The sequence below is a fragment of the Pantherophis guttatus genome, chromosome 2 (assembly GCF_059756535.1).
Source record: "Pantherophis guttatus breed Tessera chromosome 2, ASM5975653v1, whole genome shotgun sequence".
Taxonomy (NCBI): Eukaryota; Metazoa; Chordata; class Lepidosauria; order Squamata; family Colubridae; genus Pantherophis; species Pantherophis guttatus.
Genome location: NC_142064.1, coordinates 120771512 through 120790478, shown reverse-complemented (window position 1 = coordinate 120790478; position 18967 = coordinate 120771512). Strand labels below are relative to the sequence as shown.

The following is an 18967-nucleotide window of genomic DNA, read 5'->3' as shown; positions in this document are numbered from 1 at the left end:
TCTGTGTTCTGTACTTATTGTTAATCTCCAGTCCTGTATGTATTAGTTCAGATGAAGAGAAATTAAAAAGAAAACAAAACCTCTCAACATTCAGCAGGATCAAGAACTTAACCAAATGTTAGGGTCCCTGATTTGTGCCAGTTTAGGCCCTACTGCTACTTTTGCTCCCATACCAGAAAAGAAATTCGGATGTAGAAACCACCTAGCCTTTCCCAGCATTCCCCAGGGGAAGGGGGATTTTTTTGGAGGGTGTTAAGTCTTAAGAGGGAGAACGTTCCCCTTTAGGATCTTGTCCCCCCCGTTTCGATTTTGTGGAATCTGTATGGGCCCAACTGGCAGAATGGGGTGCGCTCTACGAGAGAGGTGGGGTTCAACGCTCCCCGGGATCTCCAGAGGGGGCGCTGTGAGGAAGGAGCCCGGGATGTTTCTGTGCGAGATCGGAAGGAGGCGCGTCAGCCCAGATTCATTGAGAGAAGCTCGCCCCTCCCGCCCTGTAGCGATTATGCCCTCTCTCTCCCTGATCCTCCTCCTCTCTGTACTTATCCTGCATGGCACCAAATTTGAAATTCCTATGGAGGCTCATAAACGTTTATGAGGCAGCACTGCGCACAGCCCAAGATTTCTGAGCTGCGGTCGGAAAAGGGAATATAGCCCGGGTCTAAACGGCAGCCCTGGGAAGTAGGTTCCCAGCAGAAGCAAAAGGAGGGTAGGGAAAGAGAAGGACACGCGGGGGCCCCTTGGTAGTGGACGGGGTGCCTGATTCCTCAAGGCGTTTGAAGGGCCCGGGCGTCCTTTCTGCTTGCCAGATCTCGACGGTCCTCCAGACTTCTTTCATACCTGCTTGTTTTGGCCCATCCCGGGCTTCTGCCTCTTTCCGCCTCCGGTCTCAAAGCACTTTTCTGTGGCTGGAAGATGCTATCTGTTGATCGGGCACTTCTCCAGTCTTCCACACACACCCCCCCACACTTCCTGTCTCCTGCAGCTGCCCATCTCTAGTTTCTAACCAGAAACTAGTTTCTCGATGCACTCTTAAAATGTCCGGTTTATTTCATATTTTTCCCCCCTATGTGATCTCAGCAAGCTCTTTCTCCGTTCCCGGTCTCTTTTTCCTCTTAACGCCAGCTTCTCCTCGGTATCCATCCTGGCTTTTTGCTTCATTCTCCTGTTGAACTCCTCCGTCTATCCCTGTTCCTATTCTTCCCTCCATTCCGGGCCATTCATCCCATTCCTTTCCACCCGCCTCTGTCTTTCCAGCCTCTTGCCGCCACCCACCCACACCTTCCCCAGGCTGCGTCTTCCCTTCTCTGCTCCTGCTGGCCCCCGGCCGGCCCGAGCTTTGCCTGGGGTGCGCGCCTCCGCCGCCTGCGATGCAGCCACTCGCTGCTGCCAACCGCTCGCTCTGCCCCCTCCCTGCCGAATGCAGCTCACCCACACTCGCGCACACACTCTCAGATACACAAACACACACGCGCGCACACACACACAACACACACGGCGCCCGGAGGGTGGGAGCGCGGCACAGTCAGACGGGCGAGCCGAAGGGAGCGATGAGGATCGGCACCGCCGAGGGCAACCGGAGCCTTGTCGTTTGCGTCCTGGGGGCGGCTCGGCACCTCCTGACCCGAATCCCATTACCACACACTGGGGTTTGCGGTGGTCAGGCTACTGCCTGCTTCTCGGACAATCTCCGGGGTAAGAGCCTTGCATTAGCCTCCCCACCCCACCCGCAACCCACCCCAATTACTCCACATACCAGTTAGATTGGGCTTCTTCCTCCGAGTTGCCACCATTCCATCAGGGATCACCGCCTTCTCTAAATTTGCCCTTCCTTCCCTCCTTCCCTCCCTCCCTCTTCCTTCCTTCCTTCCTTCCTTCCTTCCTTCCTCCCTCCTTTCCTGGATTTTGTTTTTTACCATTTTCAAACTTGCCTTGTTCTTCCTTTTCCTCCTGTCCAAAGTCTTGTCACGTTCTTTCCTTGATTCCCATCCCCCTCCTTCCAGTTTCCCCCTGCACCTTAATTTGTTGGAATTTTTAAAAAATTCAAATTGTTTGTAAAGATGTAGGCATGTGGTAGTTTGAGTCTAGTTTCCAGTTAGAGGTGGGAACTCTTGGCACAACTAAATGGGAAAGTTTGTTTGGATCCTGCGGGTGCTTCCTGAGAAATAACTCTTTTCTCTTCCCAGCCTCCCTTCTCTGGGGCTCAGGGCTAGTTTGCCCTGAGAAACAGCAGTTTTCACACCCTAGTAGGTACAGAGAAATGATAAGTGTTCCCTTGCCTCTGCCAAACTCTTTGACAAAGCTTCCTCATGCCACATCTTGGGCACAGCATTATGAAGAGACATCATACTTTTCTGTCAGTGGCCTTTTGACTCTTACAATATGAAATAAGTCCTGTTGGCTCCTCTAGTCATTTGAGCTCTAGATTCCTAGATGTTATTCTAGCTCAGGAGAAGGATTTACATAGTTACCTAAGAGCTGATTTCCAGGCGTCTTCCTCAAGGATGGTGTGTAATTGTGGATCTCATTCCCTTGACCAGCTTTCTTGGTTTCTCTTCCAAAAATGCAGTCAAAAGACTGGATCCCAAACTAGTGCCTTTTAGGATTAGCAGTTAATTAAACCATATTTCTCATGTAGTATTTTGGGGTTCTAGGTTTCAAAGCAGGACAAGTTCAATAGCTTAAGAACTGCTGCATTCACTCCAAATGCCATAATCTAATGGCATGCAGTTATTTCTTTCTCATAGTTTGTTGTTTTTCTATTTCTCTCTCTCTCTTCCCCCACCTCTTTCTACAGCAATGTGTGTCCTCCCTAAAGGTGAAGATATCAACTGAGCCCCTTTCTCCTACCTCCCCATCCGATGTTGGTATCCTGCCATCCATTTTCTCTGCCAACAGGAAGAAAGGATCAAAAGACAAAGAACAGCAGAATAATATAATTCATTGCAGGTTACCCGAGAGGAGTGTCCGTTATGTTCAGTCTGCACAGGACCAAATGGTCAAATTAATCTGTCACCAGGCGCAAACTATGGAGAAGACCCCTGTCACCTGCATTATCTCTTTCCGATTCCACAATTATTGATAGTAGAGCATTTTGATCTGAATACAGAGCTGGAATGCTGTTTGGTAGCAAGTTCTCTAATGCATCCAGATTTGTTAACATCCACTGAAAACAGCTTGGATATTTTTGCACAGGAGGAGAGGAAAAGACGTCACTTTTGGGGATACTTTGTTGTGCCTGGATATTTTAGACAACTAATCCAGATGGCTACATTCCTATTGAGACCCTCTAAGTCGCTGACTTATGGTTGCAACTGACCAAAGTAACCAGCTGAAGAATTCTTTCAGGCGCCTTTCCACTAGACAGCACCTGTTTTACCAAGAGTCTTAGCGCATAGAGGTTTTGATGGTGATACAGCTTATACAGTATGGCTGCAGGAGTGGCAACCTGGCTGCCCTTTGCTCGGGCAGCAGCTGTGGGCTGGCTCCCACTGGCCAAGAAGCCTATGCCCAAACCTCCTCTGGACAGTAAACGCCGCCATGATGAAATCTTAGTGGTCAACGTTAGTGGAAAACGCTTCCAAACGTGGAAGAATACCCTTGACCGTTATCCAGATACCTTGTTAGGCAGTTCCGAGAAGGAATTCTTTTTTGATGAAGACAGTAAGGAATATTTCTTTGATCGTGACCCAGAGATGTTTCGGCACATTCTCAACTTCTATCGTACTGGCAGGCTCCATTACCCCCGCCAGGAGTGCATACAGGCCTTTGATGAAGAGCTGTCCTTTTATGGAATCATCCCAGAGCTGATTGGTGACTGCTGCTTGGAGGAATACCGAGATCGTAAGAAGGAGAATGCAGAGCGCCTGGCTGAGGATGAAGAAGCCGAGAATGCCAAGGACACTTCCTTGCCGCCAGATAGCACATTCCGCCAACAGCTCTGGAGAGCGTTTGAGAATCCCCACACCAGCACCATGGCTTTGGTCTTCTACTATGTGACTGGTTTCTTCATAGCCGTCTCGGTTATTGCCAATGTGGTGGAGACGATCCCATGCCGGCCACCTCCTGGGCAGAAGAGAAACATGTCCTGTGGAGATCGTTTCCCCAAAGCTTTCTTCTGCATGGACACAGCCTGTGTCCTCATCTTCACCTTTGAGTATTTCATGCGGCTTTTTGCTGCCCCAAGTCGGTTTAAGTTCATGAAAAGTGTGATGAGTATCATTGACGTTGTGGCCATCATGCCTTATTATATTGGGCTGGTGATGCCAGAAAATGAAAATGTCTCTGGGGCCTTTGTGACCCTGAGAGTCTTCCGTGTCTTCCGCATCTTCAAGTTCTCACGTCACTCACAGGGCCTAAGGATCCTGGGCTATACTCTTAAGAGCTGTGCCTCGGAGTTGGGCTTCCTTCTGTTCTCCCTCACTATGGCTATCATCATCTTTGCTACTGTTATGTTCTATGCTGAGAAGAGCACAACGGAGACCAACTTCACCAGCATTCCTGCTGCCTTCTGGTACACTATTGTCACCATGACCACACTTGGGTGAGTTCCCACTTTCAGACATGGCCTTAAGGTCTCAGCTCTGTACTATTTATCTCATTCTTCTCCCTGCTCAAATAGAAAAAGAAAATCTCCAATTACACCTCTTTTGGAAGCTGATTATCAGGTTGATATCTAATGGCATCCTGACTTCCTTGTTAATTAATGTACCTCAAGTCCAGGCTATCGTCAGATAATGAGCTGTGGGAATTAAGAGCTTGTCAGTTTCCAGAGTAGACATAAGAGCCAAACCATTAGGAGATGGGTAAGCATTGAGTCCATAAAGGTCACTACGTTGGTTTGGAAGTTATGTCATCTACAAATGGGTCCAGATAGCCTCTTCCCCAGACACTCTTATAAAGTGGTGGCAAAAAGGTGGCTCTGCCAAATAAAAGAGAGAACATGTGTCCTCACCTTTAGATGATTCTGAGATCAATGCGGCATTATCTTCAAGGAGATACTGCAAAAAAAAAAAAAAAGTGCCTTTATCTTTGGGGAAAGATGAGGAGGCACCCATATGAGAAACAAGAGAAATTGAGATGGGGCCTATTGAGGTCAAATAAGTGGGAGTTGCAAACTAAAAGGACAATGGGAGAAGGAAGGAAGGAAGGGAAGGGAAGGGAAGGGAGGGAGGGAGGGAGGGAGGGAGGGAGGGAGGGAGGGTTTAGGAAAGATGTATAAATATGTGGATCTTTTCCCTCAAAAATATAAGCACCATCTTTGTATCTGTTATGGATGAAAACTTTAGCCTATTCTTTCAAATATAGCATTCCGTCCATTTCACTATTCTGTACACAATGCGCTGACTTGTAATCATAGCTCTGGCTGCTGTACAGAAGCACTGACCTTCCTTTTTAAACTACCACATTGGGGGAATATGTATGCATTCTAGAACTGTATGCACTTTCTGGAAAATCAAAAAGTGATTTTGGGTGCGCTTGTGCATGCATACTTGCCAGTTGGATTTTTAAACATTCGGACTGGGGGTCTGGTGTTTCAGAATGTCAGCTGCCTTCAGAGATTTATTTTCCTCAGTCAACTGATTGATCCTCTTTTTCCTCTGAATTCAACTGGATATCATGTGTTACATTAGAACAGGATAAGAAAATCTAGTGTCTCAAGGTCTGTATAAAATGTTGGTTCCAGTTCGTTTCTGGGCTTTCCAGGGTTCACATTCCATGATGGGGTTAGTACCGTATGATCATTTTTAAAATTAAGAGGTTAAATCAAATTATTACTAAGTTATTTAAATCATGTTGTTATTGATGTATCTTATATAATACGTAGCACTTTATAATTTACCATTAGCAAAAGACAAGTTTCTTCTCTCAAAGGTTTATTTACAATATAAAGAGAAATTGAGGCATTGTCAGAAAAAGAGAGTTAAAGGGAGTTCTGTGAGCAAAAGCAAGATGTGAGTGGCTATTTTGAAAGATTCAGGGTGGTATAGATCAAGGGCTTTTTGGAAGTCTGCAGGAAGCCTGAGGCTAAGCGATGCTACTAGGTTTATTATTAACAAAGGGCTTTCCTGTATTCCAATGAATCATTACTTCTGGCATCTATTTTTGTATCTGTTTTGTTTTATCGTTACTGGGAGCATTCAGGCTGCCACAAGACTTCAGTGTAGAATCAAAGTTGGGAGTTTTTATAATCCACCGGCTTCCATCTGGGAGAACTTATGGACGTGTGTTGAGACTGTGTGAGACCTAGCTTTTTAATTCTAGAATTTTTAATTCTCATTCTCCCTGTAAGATTCTCCAAATAACGTCTGGAATTACCCCCATTTTATCCTAACAACAGTTCTATGCAGTTGGTCCAGGGTTAAGAGAAAAGGCAGTTAGAAAGGAGGGAGTTCTGGAGAGCCACAGGCAAATGTCAAAGAGATTTGGAGAATCTGGTCAGATATACTGGGAGTATTTTCAAAAGTTGTCCAGAATAATCCTTTGACCAACTATTAATTTCCAAGAAGAGGGCTCTGAGGCTTCAAGCCTCCCTGAAAGCCATTCTCAGTCTGTCTGACCAAATTTCCTAAATCCTCTTGACATTTGCCTATGAATCTCCACCAGCAAAGGATAAGAGAAAGAGAGAGAGAGAGAGGGAGGGGGAGGGGGAGGGGGGAGGGAGGGAGAGAGCAAAAATATAAGTGCTGCTTTGAATCAGACACTAGGACTCTGGTTGAAAATAAGCAACCAGGAAAAAGAAAAAAGGCTAGATAAGGAGTTAGTGTCATTTACTGGGCATGTTTTGCCTTGATTCTGATGAAGGAAAGAAGAGAGGGATGGAAGGAGGAAGAAAGGAGGGAAATGATTCACTTCTCAGAAATCAGTAAATCATTATCTTACCAACTGGAATTGGTGTTGCTGAAACTGAAAATCTGGGTGATGGATTTGTTAAGGCAATCATTAAAGATCACTTTCATTTTTCCATATTCTGGATGTGGGGCTGGTAGTTCAGTGCAATGATGGGTTGGCCAGAAACACAGCAGGGTTTTAGGATAGAATAAATTATTATAGTAGAAGGAAGCTGTGATACATGCTCTTCCCCCCCCTCAGAATGTATCCACATGCCGATTTCCTGACAGTTTTGAATCATGAAAGGGTAGATTGTGCCACCAGACCAGGGCAAATGGAGCCTTGATTCACTATATGTTGGAAGTGGGCCAGGTTGGGACTGAAGGCTGATCCTTCAGGATCAGGACCGTTGGGAATCTGGCAAAGAGGAGAAGGAAGAAAGGAGCATGAACAGGTGGTGACTAGTTTGAATGAAAAGAATCATCTTTCTCTGCTGTGTCTAAACTTAATGAGAACCCACTGGTTGCTATAACATTTCCCCAGTGTCAGCAACTGAGCTAGCAAGAACTCTTGGCTCCCTCCTTCCCAGTCTCTACTAGGCCTCTGTTGAGAATTTCCCTTCCCAATAAATCCCAGTCATAATTCCCAACTCCTTTCCTAGTCTCAACCAGGCCACAAACCCCTGCTTTCTCATTCCATTCTCCTCTCCTGAAATCTGATGGTTCCCATTATTGGGAAGCTTAATTATCTGCCCTGTTCCCATCCCGCTCAATTAAGTTTTAATAACTTGCTTGCACTTGTGCCAGAGAGACACCCGCTGTCGACAAACATACCCCCCTCCCAGTTCCCAGCCCTGAAGACGTCAGTGAAAGCCTCTGTTTCCACATAAAGGGGTACCAAGGCATCTGAGTTGCTTTCCCCTCAGGAAGCGAGGTCTCCTGGCATCCTATTTGGTAACCATCTCCGCCCAGAATAAAGTCTCTCTTTTTCCTCATGGACTTCTCCCTTGCCTGTTCTCCGGCAGCCCTCACGCAGCTCTTTCTTTTTCTGCCGGGTACACATGGACCAGCCTTTGATGCTTTAAGCAGCAGAATATTAAGCCAGGCTCACCGTTAATCACCACAGTGATCCCGGTGGCTCTGCAGCTCTTTTAGCTTGGCAGAGGCACAGCTTTTTCCTTCCCCCATGAGATCCCAATAGGACTCCTTGCTTTCCTGGGTGGGAAAAGCTCTTTGCAGGGAGCCCCAATGATGGAGGGTCTTAGCAGTTTGGATAGAATTTATTTTTCTAAGGGTCATATAAATAACAAATCAAGACTACCCGCTGTTGCCAAATATTACCTTGGGTATGCTTTCTAGAAGTAATTTACCATTTTATTTATTACTAAATTTATTTTCTGCTCATCTTGCCGTGGGTCTACTCTGGGCGGCTCTGGTGTGGAGTAGTGTGTAATGTTAGGTCACAGCAGCCATTTCTCAGGAGTCTTTGGCCTAGGACTTTAGCCACACAAGCAGGAAAATTGTGGAACTGAGCTTTTGAGATAGCTGGAGAGAACCATTTGGGGGCAAAAATTAACAAGGTCCTACCTTGTCATTTCTATTCTCCACCTGTAAAATGCGAAGAATAGAGTGAATTACCTTTCAGGATTGATGTTAATGCTTAATGGATCCAGTGAATCAGATCAAGCCATCAAGCTTATTGCAACAGTTGGCTACTTAATTCAGATCCATCTGTGACATTGACTCTCTCTAAATTGCCTTGCTAGGTCAGATTGCTGCTCTTATCACCTCATAGACTTTTTTTTTTTTTGCACAGTTTTTGAAAGTGCAGGAGACTCCTCAGGCTCTAAAAGGGCACTCCCTAACATGGTCGTGCATGCTTGGAATGATGGGAATGGTAGTCTTAACACATTTCGGAGGTAGGCTGGTTGGGGAAGGCTGGCTGGATCACAGTCTCCAGAGTGCTTTTGCTGTGGCTTGCTGCCATTCTTGTTCCCAGGGCCTGGGTGAAGCTTTTCTTCAGCTCTCCATTTTCCAGCCTGACCTCTGGACAACATCCTCAGTTATTCAGCATTCTTTCTGTGCCACCCTGCCAGGGGTGTCTAGCTTGTCTTGCCCTGAGGAAGAATAAGTTGTACATACTTCCCTGGCTGCCATATTTTTCCTCCTCTTTCCTGTCTCTTCTCCTTTCTGTTCCTAGTACAGTTTGTCTGCCCATGGACTTCTTGATTCTTAACAAAAATCTCCTGACAGCTTTCCTTCCCCTCGGTTTTCTAGCCTTCGACCTTCCCCCATACTCAGCTAACAGGACACCATCCTTCATGCAGAAAAGTCCAAATTAAAAATAGCTCTGGGGTGCTGCAGCCTCTTGTATAAGGGGGTGCCTTGCCACAGAATGGGTGGCGTGGCATCAACATGTACCCAGAGAAAGGCTCAAGGATACATCCGGCTGCTCTTTCTATTCGGCTGCTAAGTTCCATCTTAGCATCAAAGAAGAAGATTGTTTGATTAGTTTAATTGTCCCTTTCCCTCCCCTTACCCCTCTCCACCCATGAGGTGTTTTGAAAGGTGTCTTTGGCTGTTTGTCCACTTCTGCAGGGGCAATGCCAGTGCTGGGTTTCCCCAGCCCGGATGCAGCCAGGTCAGCAATTCTGAGCTTTTATTGTTGTTGCTGAGTAATTTCTCTTTATGGGCTAAGTCACTTAATGTGTAACCAAAGGGAGGGGAAAGAAATAAATAAATTTCCAGGCAGTGAAGGAGCCTACGTAAGAATTGAATTATTTATAGTAGGACCACGGAGAGAGGAGAGAACTGGCTGCCACTGAAACAGAATTCTGTTAAAATCGTGGCTGCAGGAACGGACCCTTTGTGGATGGAAGTTTGGCTGGGAAACGAGAGAAGGGGGCTAAATTAAGGGGTAAAGAATTATTAGGAGGGAGATCTAGTGAGAATGAGGAAGAGCTACTGGCTGCTTCCCATTGAGCTCTACTAATCTGACCATCTCTCCAACCTCAAAAAGGGAACTGGTGGGTTATTTCAAAATCATTAAACTCAAGAGATTATAGATGCTTTCCTTGCTCCATTCAGGCGGAGGGTGATTGGCTCTGGTTTTCTTTTCAGAATGTTTAAACTTAAAATTCAGAAGCAAATACTGGTGAGAATAAAAAGATGGTAGACGCTTGGATTTTTTTTGGTGGGGGGGGAGGCCTGAATTCAATTGCAATTATGAATTAGTGCACAAGGCACCATAAAAAGGTAAGGAAAAGTCAACTGCCTTGCCCTCAAATTGGCAGCATTAGATTAAAACCTTGTGAATTCCTCATTGGTCCAAGATCGGCCTGCACTTAAGCATTAAAACATTGTTTAAGATTTTCAGCTTTAGATCTGGGACACCTTGTAGGAATGAAATATATAAATTAGTTTGAAATGGAGTATTATTTGTCTCATCCATTAAACCTATTTCAAGTGCTCATGTCAAAGCTTCAGCTAGGCATGGAATAAATCTCTCTCTAGGAATGCCAGTACAGTGAGCAAACAATTTGAGGAGGCGGCTCAGATCAGTTTTTATTGTAGATGCAAAATATTATTTTTTTTAATGTTGAAGAACAGCTACTGCAGAATCTAGGAATCTAGGCATATTTCTAGGTTAGTTGCAGAGTTTAGGCCAGAGCTGGCTGGAGAATTCTGGGAGTTGAAGTCCACAAGTCTTAAAGTTTGAAGACCTCTGGTTTAGGCCCTCCATTCTGTTTCTCCCCACTCCCCTTTCAATGGGATGGAATGGATGTTGCCTTTTCTCATACTTGGATGCTGATGGAACATGCTTGGGGTTCTTGATTATACAGTTTTTGTCTTGCCACCTTCAGCCCTTGTAACTGGACATGTGGAAGCAATGACTAGACTGTTTCTGAGGTTCTGTTTTCTCAGTATTCAGTAGCTACAGCCCTTTGCATCTGTTGAGGGCAAACATGGATACAAAGAACCCCAAACCTGCAGAACAATATGCAGTTGTGTGATTATTTTTTTAAAAAATAATTGCAAGTATTTGCACCAAAGCTTACATAGTGATTTTTACTTGGCACGATTTTGCTGTTGCTTATAGCTCTTTCACCATGACTCCTGAGATTACCAGGCATAACCATAAAGACTAGGAAGTTGCTTCTTCTTATAATGAAAACTGAAATTCTCAGGAACCTCCACTGCCCAAGAACCTCATCTGTACCTCCACAGAATTATGGCACATACATTGCCCCGCACAAGGTTGAATAAACGGTGGCACCTTTCTGTTTAGAAAGGAAGGCAGAATTTCATAGTAAGGAGCTGCCACTGAATAGACTTAATATGTAGGCCAGATAATAAAGTTAGTTGATAGAAAAGCAGAATCACAAGTATATGCGGGAGAGGAATGCATCCATTTTTATGCAAGTAAATATCAGGACTTTGAGGCTGGGAGTGAAATGAAGGGTGGCAGTGCCAACATGACCAGAAAACAGAGTTTAATTTGCTTTCTACTGGCCTTTGACTAACCAGAGGCTCAGTGGTGTTGCTGAATCACTAACCCCATCATTCTCTAAATGCTGTATCAGTTGACTGCCAGGCTGTGGAGGGCTCCCAATTTCTACATAAGTAGCTGCCTTGCCACAAGCCAAACCAATAATTCATCCTGATCCTGAATTTTCAGGTTTTTCTTGAGATTCCTTCAGCAGAGATCTTCTCACTTGCAGTGGAACATGGACTTGTTCTTTGAGATGGGGCCAGGTTTGGACTAAGGAAGACCTCCATGCAGTGATGGGATTCAGCCAGTTTGCACCAGTTCGGAAGAACTGGTTGTTAACTTTCTGAGCAGTTTGGTGAACTGGTTGTTGGAAGGAATCATTAGGGCAGAGAACCGGTTATTAAATTATTTGAATCCCACCACTGCCTCAATGTTTTGTCCAATCTGCAGAGCCCCTCCTTGTTCTCTCATAGGATTATTCTCATTCTACTGCTGGAATGAATTTTGCAGTTTAGGTGCCTAGTGATTTATTGGTTCAAGCATTGGCTTTGTTTGCCTAGCACACTAAATTAAAAAATGTGGTTTACAATCCATACATTGAATTTTAGCGAAGCCATATTACGGTTTGCTTCTTTATGGCTTAGTGTGGTGCAAATCCACCAATTGTGATTAGTTTAATAAACCATGATTAAGCAAATAATGGCATTGCATGGCATATGAACTAAACCATGGACCTCCAACTCTGTTTTAGGTAGTGAGGATGAATAGAACTGTAGCCTTAGTATACCCTTTTATTCTGACTTTCCTAAGCCATAGCTTTCTTTGAACCACTTTAGAAGTTTGGCACCAAGATCTCCAAATCAATGTTATACTCATGCCATTGAGAACACCTTGTGCTTAGAAGTATGAGCGTATACAAAGGATTCTTCCTCATCTACAGTTCTAAAGACCTCCTAAAGACTATGTCGACTGTCCATCCTTGGTTCTGTGGGGGGAGAAATTGTCCCCTTCAGAACGGGCTCGCAATTTGGGTGTCCTCCTAGACTCACAGCTAAGATTAGAGCAACATCTGGCAGCTGTAGCTAGGGGCACCTTTGCACAGGTTCGCCTGGTGCACCAATTGCGACCCTACTTGGATCAGGAGGCTCTCCTCACAGTCACTCATGCCCTTGTCACCTCACGGTTAGATTATTGCAATGCGCTCTACATGGGGCTACCCTTGAAGAGTGTTCAGAGACTACAGTTGGTCCAGAATGCAGCTGCGCGAGCTGTCATGGGTGTACCTAGATACACCCACATTACACCAATTCTCTGCGAGCTGCACTGGCTCCCTATTGGTCTCCAGGTACAATTCAAGGTGTTGGTTATTACCTTTAAAACCCTACATGGCTCAGGGCCAGGCTATCTTCAAGACTGCCTTCTACCGCATAGCTCCCAGCGACTGGTAAGATCCCACAGAGTTGGTCTCCTCCGGGTCCCGTCAGCTAAACAGTGCTGGCTAGCGGGCCCATGGGGGAGAGCCTTCTCTGTGGCTGCCCCAGCTCTCTGGAACCAGTTACCTCCTGAGATCCGAACTACCCCCACCCTATTGGCCTTCCGGAAAGCGGTGAAGACCTGATATTCCAGAGGGCTTTCGAGGAGCTCTACTCTCGCCCACCGGCTCTCCTCTCCTTCTTTTCCCGAAGGAGAGGTTTTTCAGCCGCCAGACAGCCGGTTTGCACTGTCGAAGCGGCTTTTACGAAGACGCAGGGCTGGCGGTCTTAGAAGACTGTCCACGGAGCCTGCGGTGCCGACCGGAAGTCCCATTTTTAATAATTTTCTGTTCATTGTCACATTACTTTTGTTGTAAGCTGCCCAAAGTCCCTTGGGAGTTGGGCGGCATAAAAATGTGATAGATAAATAAATAAATAAATACAGTTGAGAGGGAAATTTTGCCAATTGTTCATTATGTTGCATGCTGAATTGGAAATCCAGCTGACAGAACAAAATCTGTTTCTATGAAAAGAGCCCCTCTTTTATTGAGGCTTTTGAAGAGCTTCTCCCTTGGTCAGACTGGACAGACCATACTGGTGATGCTTCAGGTGATGCTTTTCAAGTAGGTGGATAGACAGCAATGGCTGGGAAACTAATGTGGGATGTCATCCAAGGGAAATAGAAGCGCAGCCAATATCTTCATTCCCCATTCAAAACTTGCTACAGAAATTTCCTTTTATTCAATGCAGTCAGTTCTCATCTACTTGCTTTTGGCAAGCATTTTTCCTCTTGAAAAAGGGTTTTGCAAACTTAAAACACCCTGGGATCGATCACTTGCTTGGCTCAAGAGACCTTTGATGCATTTGAGATCCCCAGCCTGGTGCACTCCACCTTTGTAGGAAGGTAACTCCCACTTCAGCCAGCCACTACAGCCAATGGGGCTGCAGGCTAAGGAGAGTGAGAAATGCAGCCCAGTGCACTAGGAGGGCACCAGGTTGGAGAATGTCGTTCTGGGTGGTGGTGTTATTTATTTAATTTTTTCTAGAAAGGTTTGGTGATGCTGTTCATTCTACTTTGGGCATCTGTGTGCAATGGTGCAAACAAAGCTTGTCATTGAAGCCCAGAAAGCAGCCACTTCCTCCAGCTCTCCACGTGTGCAGTTCCCCCTCACTCACAGCCTCGGCAGGAGTGTGCTGTTTTTTGCATGAACACACACATGCGGGCATTCTGGATGCAGCTGTTTTAATGTTTCAGGAAAGGAGGGGGTTTTGCTGATGCTGGTTTGCTATGCAAAAAAAAACACCCATTTGGAAGGCTTTGCAGCTGCAGTCTACAATCACACAAAGCCATCGTGTGTTTGGTTTTGGCTTAATGCATTACGGAGAATCCAACTGTTAGGGTTTTTAAAATCATAATTTAGCATGTTAGTGAACTCAGCCAGTGGTGGCTTTTCAGCAATCTGTTCATGTGTTAGGGAAACATGGCTCATACTGACCAGTCACTCAATCAATCTGTATTACCTCTTTAGTAGTGTCCATGGTTTTGAAGAAGGAATGATAATTGCCTAACGGCTTTGCCTTTGAGAAGGGTGTGATTCTGATGGTTTTGGAAGAGATCCAGAGTCCTGGGATGGAAGAGCAGGTGACAGCAGTGAAGGCTTGAGAAATGGACAGATTTGCCAACAGAAGAGCCTTCTATTGCCTTGACAAGAATGAGATTTTTTTTTTTTAAATTTGATTTATATGCCGCCCTTCTCCGGAGACTCAGGGCGGCTTACAATATGCTCAGCAATTTATTGTAGTAAATGTTTTCTTCAATATAGGTTTATTTATGTATTTTTTTCTGCTACCACAAATGAGTAATGCTGCAGTCTTCTAGCCATTTGCTTGGCGGTAGAACTCAGTAGGGCTTGGCTGTTGTTGTTTTGAACTTTTAACATTTTATAAAGAATGAGGAAATAGATCTCTGCCCCATGGTACATACACTCTAGAAATATATCCAATAAAGAGAGCCGAGGAGAGAAAGGGAAATGAAGACAGGGCTCTGTAGGAAAATTGTTAGGTTTCTAAATTCATGCTCCTCTATCCTAAAATGGGGGTGCTTGATATGGATTTTTTACAAGTATTGTCCTCAGCAGGGATAATCTTTAAAGGATAGCAGATATCAATGTTTTTTTTAGAAAGGCCAATGGATTAATCTTAAATTTCTAAGCAATTCATTTATGTATAATGTTGAAACAAGCATTTTGCAGTACAAACTCAGTCTCAAAAATCCACATTCCTCAGCCAGTAAACATGAGATGAATTGAGAGCATTTGCCTAATTTATTTTCATTTCTAACTCTGCCTTGGTGTCTGATGGGAGAGGAATAGGATTCTGTGGACTTTTATTCAGGTCTCCCTCTGGGTTCAGAAATTTCAGCAGGCCCTCATTCCTCTAAGGAACAGACACATAGGTGTGGGGGTTTTATTCCCAAAAGCACAGCTATTGTTCTCAGGATCCTTCTTCACCCTGTCTTTCCTCCTTTTTTTTTCTTTGCCCTCTCACTATGTTTCTACCAAAGAAAATTAGAATATATTTTGTATTTGAAGGGCAGGGCAGTGAACAAAGTGTGTGTGTGTGTGTGTGTGTGTGTGTGTGTGTGTGTGTGTGTGTGTGTATTTTCTGTCTTATTTTCTGTATTTTTGTAAGACTTGCGTTGTTTTTTCCTTGTTTAATACAAACTTAAACCCATGAAGCTCTAAATCTGATGCTTGATCATTGGAATGGGAGGCCACAAAATAAGTTGGACTCCACAGCACTCCTAGAGCATAAATCTCATATCTTTGTCATAGATGCACATAGCTCTTGCTAAATTATATTAACACAGCAGAATCCAAAATCATCCTCAGTCACACCTTTCAAATGCAATTTGATTTCTGCTAGTTAATCCAAGCAGATTTTAGTAGATTAACCTGGCATTTAAAGCTAAGTATTCCTGCAGCCCTTTGTGTTTGCCAAACTGGTATGAAGTGAAGATGTGTTGTCATGCCACAACTGTGGCTGATGTTTATTTCTTTCCCTGTATAGATGCAGGCAAGTTCCTTTTTACGAAAGAATATGAGAAGTGCTGCATCCAGGAGAAGGGAAACATACACTGACAAACCAAATCATATCCATACATACTCACACCCATTCCTGAAATCTTCATTATTTGTGGAGAATGTTGCTGCAATAAATTGAGTGGGGCTATTGACTCTCTTGGCTTTCTTAAGAATAGGCCCGGCCAGCAGGCATGCTTTCAATGCATCAAAAACATCTTCTTTCCAAGCATCTTCTTCCACTCCATCCCAGACATGAGGAATTTTGTCAGACCAATTTTCCCATCTCAGCCTATTCTCTGCTCACCACCTCTGTAGTGTGATAGTCTGCAAAGCAAGGTTACTGCATCTTCTTTCCAGTGAAGTGGAAATGCTATGAGTTGGTACCTAGGGATTATATGAATATTTCATGCTATCCGTATTTATAATCAGTGCCAGCAAAATATATCCTCCTTGAATGCAGAGAGGAAGGATCTATGGTGTTTATTTTACAGCTGGTTGTCATATTTGTTTCCTGTCCATTGCAAAAATCCACCCTCCCTTTTGATGTCTGCAAAATAGAAAAAGACAAACATCTAAATTAAGTAAAGAGTTTCTAATTACCAACTTGCCTTTGACTTGACCTCCTCCTGCTGTACCCTCAAGGTGGACAGAGATTGAACATTGATTTGTGACCAAAAGGAAGCCAGTCAGACTGGAAGTTATCGGTGATTCTCTGTAACGATAAAGATTGATATTGAAGCTGGCCTAAGACATTTTAATGTTCCTCCATTTGGTGCTCAGCAACCAAAGAAATACCTCTTGGAATCAAGAAGTGTGAGCGCTTTTCCTGCAACATTGCAAAAAAATCTAAGTTGCGCCTTTTTGAACTGCAAGAAATTTCATTGATGCTTCCTCTTCCAATGCAGTATTTGCATTTGAGTGGATTGTGGATTGTGTTTTTGTGGAGCTCCTTTTAAACAGCTATGGCACCGCTGCAAGCAGTGTGGTCCAAATCAAAGTAAACAACCAAAGAGATTGCAGTAATTGCGGCTGCAGGAGTTATTCTGAAAGAGAAAGGACATGTTTGAATATTGTCTTAGTTGTCTAGGACAGAATAGACCAATGAGTTAGTCTTGCAGAAGTTGTTGGACTTCAACAGTTGAGGTCAATAAGCCATGGTGATGGAGGTTGTCAGTAAACATTTAAAAGGCTATCAGTTTTAACCACTGTTCCATGGTTTTGCCTTCAATCAATGGGCTGAGTGAGTTTACCCCTGGTCAGTTGCTAGCTGCCATGAAGGACTTGGGCTAAGAGATCTACAGGGCTATCTTCTTGCTGTTGTCACCACCAACTGCCAAACTCTGAGGCAACAGCATCTGCTTAACACCAAAAGCCATTTTCTAAACACAGTTCTTCTTATGAAGCCTCTTCAACACGTTTACTTGAGAAGAAAGGGAGGGGAGAGATAATAAGAAATCCTGTTTCTCTTCTAAAACCAATATAATGCTTGAATGCTTGGTGTAACATTCCACTGTGGCTATTCTGGACCCCTTGCTCTTTAGCTTGTATAGCATCCTTTCTCCAGCTGCCATAATCTCAGGCCGTTTACTATGAGGCCAGAGGATACTTTAGGTTCAAATATCTGGACCATGCTGAGTCAAGAAAAGATGCCATATAATCAAAGAATGCCAGTGTGATACCTTGTCAAAATGATTTGCCATCCATTCACACATTGTTTCCTCTACAGTTCTTTGCAACTATTCTATAAAAAGTCAGCCAGTTTAAATAAATGATATGGCTTTCTATAGATTTTGAGCCTTTTTAGCATGAGCAGTACTCATTTTAGCAAAGCAATGATGGGATCACGGAAATTGTGAAATTTCAATGTTTTCAACACATCTTCTGAATCTACTGTCATTATTATTTCTTTCATATTGCAGCTGTTCCCTAAAAGACACAGGGTAGTGGGTACTCCACAAATACATAGGTTTAGTGGAATCTCTCCAGATAAGGAGTGGATGGGAGATTACCCACTTGTGTAATTTGGAGAAGAAATAGGGTATGTGATTTCGAGAATGAGATCTTCCAAAGCATTGTGAGAACAGGGCTTCTCCTGTTCTCCTAATCGTGCACCCATTTTCATGAGACCTGGAGAAGACCAGGAGGTTTCCAAAGGATTGTGAGAATGGGCCCTGCGATTTGGAGAAAAAAATGGGGCATGCAATGTAGAGAATAGTGTGAGGTAGCCTCAGGAAGGCCTGGCGCAGCTAAATAGTGTTTTGTGTAAAGTCTCCTCTCATGAGCAGCGGTAGAAAAATAGCAGAAGTCAACTGGGTATGGCAGAAACCTTCTGCAGCATACCAACACTCTTTATCTGGGACGCTTTCAATTAATGACCCACAATTCTTGAGTAATGATGGCATACCTGGATTGGGCTCACTGAGTGATGTGGTCAGGTGACTTCTTACATAACAAACACATTGTTTAGTGACAGAAATTCTGGTCCTGGTTGTGGTTGTAGGTTGAGTACTACCTGTATACTTGTGATGAAAATCGGAAGTCATTTTCTTTAAATATTTTTCTTTTTTCTTTCCTTTCACTTTTTATCCTTCCTATTTCTCTTTTTCCTCACTGAGTTTAGTTTGTATTTGCTTTCACTACTGCAATCAAAAATTTCAGTAACAATTATTTAAAAAAAATAAACAAAAGAATCGTCCTTAATTTCTGAAACTTCTGTAAAAAGGCCCTCTTCATCATATAAACCAAATGGGTTAACAAAGCAAGAATATTAGCAACCTATAGAACAATGGCAAATTCAGCTTAGAAAGCAATAGGCAGGATTTTGGTTTCATCTGTCTGGAACTATTTGGAAAAATAAATATCTCACAGGTTCAAGAAAGAGATTTACTTCAGAAGAGTTCTTGACTTACAAGCATAATGGCGCCTGGAATTTCCATCACAAGTCATGATGATTGGAAGTTGAAGCACCCATATGACCGACCTGATTTTATAACTTTTTTTGCAGCTGTGATTAAATAAACGCCACAGTTCTTAAATGAGTCAATGTATTCCTATGGATGCCTTTAGCCAAAAAAAGACCGAAAGGTCCAGTTT

At 43.9% G+C, this 18967-nt stretch overlaps 1 protein-coding gene across 1 annotated transcript in view; it reads left to right on the top strand.

The window, feature by feature from the left end:
- The first annotated feature begins 1048 nt into the window (after positions 1-1048).
- Positions 1049-18967, top strand: part of KCND1 (potassium voltage-gated channel subfamily D member 1) — a 58493-nt gene continuing 40574 nt past the window's right edge. The window contains exons 1-2 of the mRNA XM_034434054.2: positions 1049-1692; positions 2795-4540. Of these exons, the coding sequence (XP_034289945.2) occupies positions 3426-4540 (1115 nt within the window). The 5' untranslated portion in view covers positions 1049-1692; positions 2795-3425. The remainder of the gene's footprint in view (positions 1693-2794; positions 4541-18967) is intronic.